The 6,969-nt window shown below is 43.7% G+C and overlaps 1 protein-coding gene across 1 annotated transcript in view; it reads left to right on the forward strand.

The window, feature by feature from the left end:
- Positions 1 to 6,969, forward strand: part of ABCC2 (ATP binding cassette subfamily C member 2) — a 68,481-nt gene that overhangs the window by 35,980 nt on the left and 25,532 nt on the right. Inside the window, exons 18-19 of the mRNA XM_007108787.3 lie at positions 1,522 to 1,689; positions 4,222 to 4,402. Coding sequence (XP_007108849.1) covers positions 1,522 to 1,689; positions 4,222 to 4,402 — 349 coding nt within the window. The remainder of the gene's footprint in view (positions 1 to 1,521; positions 1,690 to 4,221; positions 4,403 to 6,969) is intronic.

The raw sequence follows: 6,969 nt of genomic DNA on the forward strand, positions 1-6,969 counted from the left end.
TGGTGGGAGCATTTAATCCATTTACATTTAAGGTAGTTATCGATATATATGTTCCTATTACCATTTACTTAATTGTTTTGGGTTTGTTGTTGTAGATCTTTTCCTTCTCTTGTGTTTCCTGCCTAGAGAAGTTCCTTTAGCATTTATTGTAGAGCTGGTTTGTTGGTGCTGAATTCTCTTAGCTTTTGCTTGTCTGTAAATGTTTTAATTTCTCTGTCGAATCTGAATGTGATCCTTGCCAGGTAGAGTAATACTGGTTGTAGGTTTTTCCCTTTCATCACTTTAAATATGTCCTGCCACTCCCTTCTGGCTTGCAGAGTTTCTGCTGAAAGATCAGCTGTTAACCTTATGGGGATTCCCTGTATGTTATTTGTTGTTTTTCCCTTGCTGCTTTTAATATTTTTTCTTTGTATTTAATTTTTGATAATTTGATTAATATGTGTCTTGGCATGTTTCTGTTGGATTTATCCTGTATGTGACTCTCTGCACTTCCTGGACTTGATTGACTATTTCATTTCCCATATTAGGGAAGTTTTCAAGTATAATCTCTTCAAATATTTTCTTGGTCCCTTTTTTTTGTCTTCTTCTGAGATCCCTATAATTCGAATGTTGGTGTGTTTAATGTTGGCAAGACAGATTCTCTTTTTTTTTTTTTTCCTTTTTTTGCGGTACGCGGGCCTCTCACTGTTGTGGCCTCTCCCATTGTGGAGCACAGGCTCCGGATGCGCAGGCTCAGTGGCCATGGCTCACGGGCCTAGCCACTCCACGGTATGTGGGATCCTCCCGGACTGGGGTGTGAACCTGTGTCTCCTGCATCGGAGTTGGACTCTCAACCACTGTGCCCGCAGGGAAGCCCAAGACAGATTCTTAACCACTGGACCACCAGGGAATTCCCCAGGGAATGGTTTTAAAAGGCAACATTTGCGGTGAGGGTTCAGCTTGTAGACTTCCTTCTGATTGGTGGGTGGTAAAGTGGCAGGGTGATGTTTCAGGAATCTTAATCATCAACCTTCTGGTTCCAACCAGTCTGGGGCTAAGTGCTTGTGGTCAACATGTAGTCACCATCCTCCACCTAGGTGAGAATCTTAGTTTCTGCAGAACAATTCAAAGATATGCATCTAATTGTTACATATACCCCTTGAAGAGGAGCTAGGACTCTGTTTTATAGTTGAACTATTCTTTCTTGACTGCTTTTCCTTTGTTTTTGCATTCCCTCATTTCCCTAGTTAGTAACTGCTTGAGTCTGCTCCTTGGAACTCAGGGAAGGCCTAGGAGACTAAAGCTTTTTTCTACAAACAAGAAAGGGAGGACACAGAGGGGTTTTTGTACACAGGAGGGCCCCGCAGTGTCCTGCTTGGTTTCAATCCCCCCTTTTCTTTTATACTCCCTTGAGGGGAACAGGTGTGGGACAAGAAAGGGCATGAAGTTTTGGATAGAGATGTTAATCATAAATTCAACAGAGGAACTCAGTTTTAGTGGGACTCAGTTTCAGTACTTAATAGAAATTATTTTCTTCTTCAGGGTATAAATCTCAGTGGGGGTCAGAAGCAGCGGATCAGCCTGGCCAGAGCTACCTATCAAAATTCAGACATCTATATTCTGGATGACCCCCTATCAGCCGTGGATGCTCATGTGGGAAAACATATTTTTAATAAGGTCTTGGGTCCCAATGGCCTGCTCAAAGGCAAGGTGAGAAATTATTTAAAGTGATGAAGACGTGAGGAGGGGCACACATCTCCTAGGACTGCTGGGTACTGAAGCATATTTCCTTATTTACCTGCCCCCTGGGCTGCTGAGGAAATAGTGTCAGACTGGTCTCCCAGGAGATGATTTCGTGAGGGATCCCATCTTGAGATCATAGCTTATGTGGGAACTGGCTAATTTGAGCCTTATTCTCTGGCTCCAACATTGAGCCTTTTAGGATGATTAATTATGATAAAAAGTCCTTTGAGATCTGTGGTATAATAAGAAAAATATTTGGTCTTTTTCACTAGGTCCTGGCACAGAGCTCCTAACCCTTAGAATTTCCTTAGTGATACTAAGAATGTCTTTTGTTATTCACAATGAGCCCCTTTAGATCATACCTGAGCTTATGCTAATGAGTGACTTATGGAGGGGCCCCTAGATAGCCTCTGGACAAGGCTGTTCCTCAGAAAGACCAAGTGATGGGAGGATTGGAACGTTCAGCCCCACATACCAACTTCTGGGGAGAGGAAGATGGGCTGGAGATTGTGTTATAAAATTCTTGAATAAGGAGATTCAGAGATCTTCTAGATTGCTGAGAACATTAAGGTGCTGGGAAGGTGGCACACCTGGTGAGAGATGGAAATTTTGCACAAGCACCGCACCCCGAAACCTTACCCTATGCATCTCTTCCATTTCACTGTTCCTGAGTTGTATCCTTTGTAATAAACTGGTAAACAGTAAGTAAAGTACTTTCCTGGCATCTATGAGCCATTCTGGCAAATTATCATACCTGAGGAGGGGGCCATGGAAATCCTCAATTTATAGCTAGTTGGTCAGAAGTATGGGTGGGATCCAAGACTTTCGGCTAGCATTAGAAGTCAGGGCAGTCTTGTGGGCTCTGGGTAGCTGTGGGTTTCTGGGTAGCTGCTGTCAGAATTGAACTGTTGGACACTCAGAATTGGTTGGAGTCAGAAAACATGCCAGAGGACCCAACAATTTACCTTGCTGGGACACAGGTCATCCTGCAGGTATTAGAGCTCTACTCTAAGAAGGCACTTTCCTGGAACTCTTGCAGGATGTAGGAGCACTATGCCTGGAAAGGATGACTCAATCTGAATATAGAAATAAAGCCTATGTGTTTTGGGTATTCATTATGTCCCAGGCCTGTGCTAAGCACTTTGACTGCATTGTCTCATTTGATTCTTGCAATGTCCCTGTGAGATAGTACAGATAAAGTGGCCAGAGCAAGTCACTGGAGCTGGTCATAGGCTTTCCTTACCATAGGCAAGTTAGCACAGTAGGCTGAATGGGAGAGGGGCTGACAGAGCCCCTTGAGGGTCTGAGTATGCTTCTCACCAGTAGCAAGTCTAGTGTGAGGGCTGTCAGCACTCCATCTGTTTGGCCTTTCCCTACAAGGTTTTTTGAATGCTGCCAGTTAGAGGGTGGCAGGGTTGACTGGGCTGCTGTCCCACTGAGGCCTTTTGCCTCTCTCGGATCAGTGAGTCAGCAGCAACTCACTCTCCCTCCTATGCCTGGTCCTGACTTCTGTCCTTAAGGCTAATTGGCTCCATTCATTCATGAACTGAATACCCACCCTGGGCCTGGTTCATTGCAAAGACTGGGCACACAGATGAAAAGGTCTCATCCCTGCTCTCAAGTAACTTAAATTGAATTGGCAGACATACCAAAAAGCAAACAATAATATTATAATGCAAGAATGATTTTTAATGGCAGAATATACAAACTACCATGGAAACACTGGAGGAATACCCAGTTCTTGCCTGGGGATTCAGGAAAAGCTACCGGAAGAGCTGGCTTTGAGCTGAGACTCAAAGGATGAGCATCTCCCAAGTCTTCCTGATAAGAGCAACCTAGTATCTGTGGGGCTGTGAAGTAGAGAGCAGAGGCAGTGGGCTTGGGCTGTCTCTCTAGAGGCCCATCTCAACCCCCTGGACCCTATCTGAGTCTCATTACTGATCTGTGAGTGTTTATCTTTCTTGGAGTGGAATTCCTGTTTCAGTAGTCAATGTAGTCCATAAATAGACAAGAATACAAGGGATGCCAAGTCTACCATGCCAGGGAGGTCCTGGGCCAAAGACACAATTTCTTGCCCTATAATGATTCTAACATACTAAAATAATCTGGGCAATTCCTGTTAGATCAGTTACCTGTTTAGTGAGGGGGCAGTTAGTTTTGCATGCCTCAATTATATTGATAGCCCTCAATCTCAAATGACGTCCCTAAGCCCAACTCTTGGCTACCAGGAAGCTGGAGGAAAACGTGTGCAGGGTAAACCTCATTGTCACTACAGGAAAATAACTGAATATATCCATGATGACAGGAGTCTCATCTTACACACGGGGTCAGGTTTTAGGATGAGGTGCTGGGAAGTAAAGAGGAAGTAAAAGAGATCAAGTGGTCAGGACCACATTTTGAAGGAAAGGCCCACAGTGACTCTGTTTTTCCTTTTCAATAGTAAGCTAAGGAACATGGTGGACATAGGGTAGTCAGCACAACTTACTGTTATTTTTACAGACTCGACTCTTGGTGACACACAGCATTCACTTTCTTCCCCAAGTGGATGAGATTGTGGTTTTGGGGAATGGCACCATATTGGAGAAGGGATCCTACAGCACTCTGTTGGCCAAGAAAGGACTGTTTGCTAAGAATCTGAAGACATTCATAAAACAGACGGGTCCTAAAGACGAGGCCACAGGTATGTGAAGAGGATTGGAACAGGATAGAACTTGGGTAGGGAAGGGGCAGGAGTAGTAAACTACCACTATTTACCTCCTGAACTGTTCAGTACCCAGTGAACTAAATTTGGAAATGAATTATCCAGAGATCCAATATCTGTTCTTTCTGTGTTTTGTGTCTCTGTAAAGAAACACAAACATAGAAACTTTATATCTGAGCCAAACTGGAGGATAATCCTGCTCATCTGGTCTCTGACATGCAATCAAAGGGCACCCTTTAGAGGATGATTGGAGGTTTGGGGTAATTAGCCCTCGTGGAAGAGACACCAGTGGCACAAGGGGCCCCCTTTTAGGGAATGCCCTGCTTCTATTGACTCAAGTCACATATTCCACCCCATCTACCCAAATCCATGAAAACCACTTCCTGGACAGCTTTGTAATACCTGGTACGAATAGTGTACTGCTAAACTGTTGATAAGCCATAACAAAGGGATCTGGACTAATACACCAAAAGCCACTGGGTGTTTTGACCATAAAAAAAAATCATGGCAGTTGCATAGTCTCACAGTATGCCACAGGAATAGCCCCTACCCAATACCACTACGACTGGGGTCACTGATTAGCCCCAGTCAGTAATGGAGCCCTGGTCTCTGGGGTCCTTCCCAAGAACCTGCCAGCAGTAGTCCTGTGCATGGTTCTGGGTATCTGCTTCAGGTAGCAATTATCAGCAGGAGGTCAGGACTGAGAAAGCAAGATCTGGAGGGTACAGGGGCATTCCGAAAGTCAATCAGAAGAGGCAGTAACTACAGAGCCTGCAAGTGGGATCAGAGTCAGGCCTTGAGGTCAGGACATGTGATGGTTTAAAACCACAAGAGTCAGAAAGAAAAGCCTAAACCAAGAAGTCTGTAAGCATTGGTGGGACAGGGCAGGAACAAAGAATACGATGGTGTGGGCTATAGGGACTGGGACCCAGCCCAGGAAAGTGGGGCAGGGATTCCAGCAGAAAGGAAGGGGTCAGAGCTCTCCATCAGTCTTTATGTGCTCCGGGACAGGCCTGGAGTAAACAAAAAGCACCTGCTTGGGGACTGAAGATCTCCAGCAAAGGGCAGTGTCTGATGCTGGATACCCCTGAGTTACTGTTCAGTCAGCCACATCACCACAACCTGGACAGTTTTCTCCTTCTAATTCTAAACTCTTTCTTTCTGATTTGTGTTTCTGAGTTTCTAAGTTCTGTTTATAAACCCCCATGGGTAGACAGCCCCTTTGAAAAATCCTACCTTTTGTGTACAAAAGACAGTTTGCAAAACAGCTCATTAAACCCTTGCTCTGGGAAACATTGATAGGCCATTTCTGAGAAGTTGTATAAGCCCCACTGCCTGGCATGCTGTTGTGTCGGTTCTGGGGCTCGGTACAGACTACAAGATGGTAGAATAAAGGGAAAGTCAGGAGGGCAAAGGTAACCTGTATCAATATTGGCTCTGTGTATTTCCTAATTAGCTGCCGTAACAAAACACTGCAAATTGGGTGTCTTAAAAAACAGAAATGTATTGTCTCACAGTTCTAGAGGCTAGAAGTCCAAAATCAAGGTGTCAATAAGATTGGTTCCTTCTGAAGGCAATAGGGAACGATCTATTCCAGGTCTTTCTCCTAGCTTCTGGTGGTTTGCTGGCATTCTTTGGCATCCTTCATATCAATCTCTACCTTCATCTTCACATGGTGTTATACCTTAGGTGCATTTGTGTCCAAATTTCCCCTTTTTACAAGGACATCAGACATACTGGATCAGGGGCCCATGCTAATGGGCCTAATAGAGATGTTCTCTATTTGGTGAGAACTTTTCTTTAGATCTTTAGACATGGTTTCCTGTTGTTGTTTGAATATATTTATCATAGCTGATTTAAGTCTTTGTCTGGTAAGTCCAACATCTGTGCTTCCTTGAGTACAGTTTCTTTTGACTGCTTTTTTCCTGTGTACAGTCTATACTTTCCTGATTCCTTGTATGTCTCATAATTTTTTGTTGAAAACCGGTCTTTTTTTTTTTTGAACATCTTTATTGGAGTATAATTGCTTTACAATGGTGTTAGTTTCTGCTTTATAACAAAGTGAATCAACTATACATATACATATATCCCCATATCTCCTCCCTCTTGCATCACCCTTCCACCCTCCCTATCCCACACCTCTAGTTGGTCATAAAGCACTGAGCTGATCTCCCTGTACTATGTGGCCGCTTCTCACTAGCTATCTATTTTACATTTGGTAGTATATATAAGTCCATGCCACTCTCTCAGTTCATCCCAGCTTACCCTTCCCCCTCCCTGTGTCCTCAAGTCCATTCTCTACATCTGTGTCTTTATTCCTGTCCTGCCCCTAGGTTCTTCATAGCCATTTTTTTTTTTTAGATTCCATATATATGTGTTAGCATATGGTATTTGTTTTTCTCTTTCTGACTTACTTCACTCTGTATGACAGACTCTACGTCCATCCACCAAACTACAAATAGCTCAATTTCGTTTCTTTTTATGGCTGAGTAATATTCCATTGTATATATGTGCCACATCTTCTTTATCCATTCATCTGTCGATGG

The sequence above is a fragment of the Physeter macrocephalus genome, chromosome 20 (assembly GCF_002837175.3).
Source record: "Physeter macrocephalus isolate SW-GA chromosome 20, ASM283717v5, whole genome shotgun sequence".
In the NCBI taxonomy this organism is placed as follows: Eukaryota; Metazoa; Chordata; class Mammalia; order Artiodactyla; family Physeteridae; genus Physeter; species Physeter macrocephalus.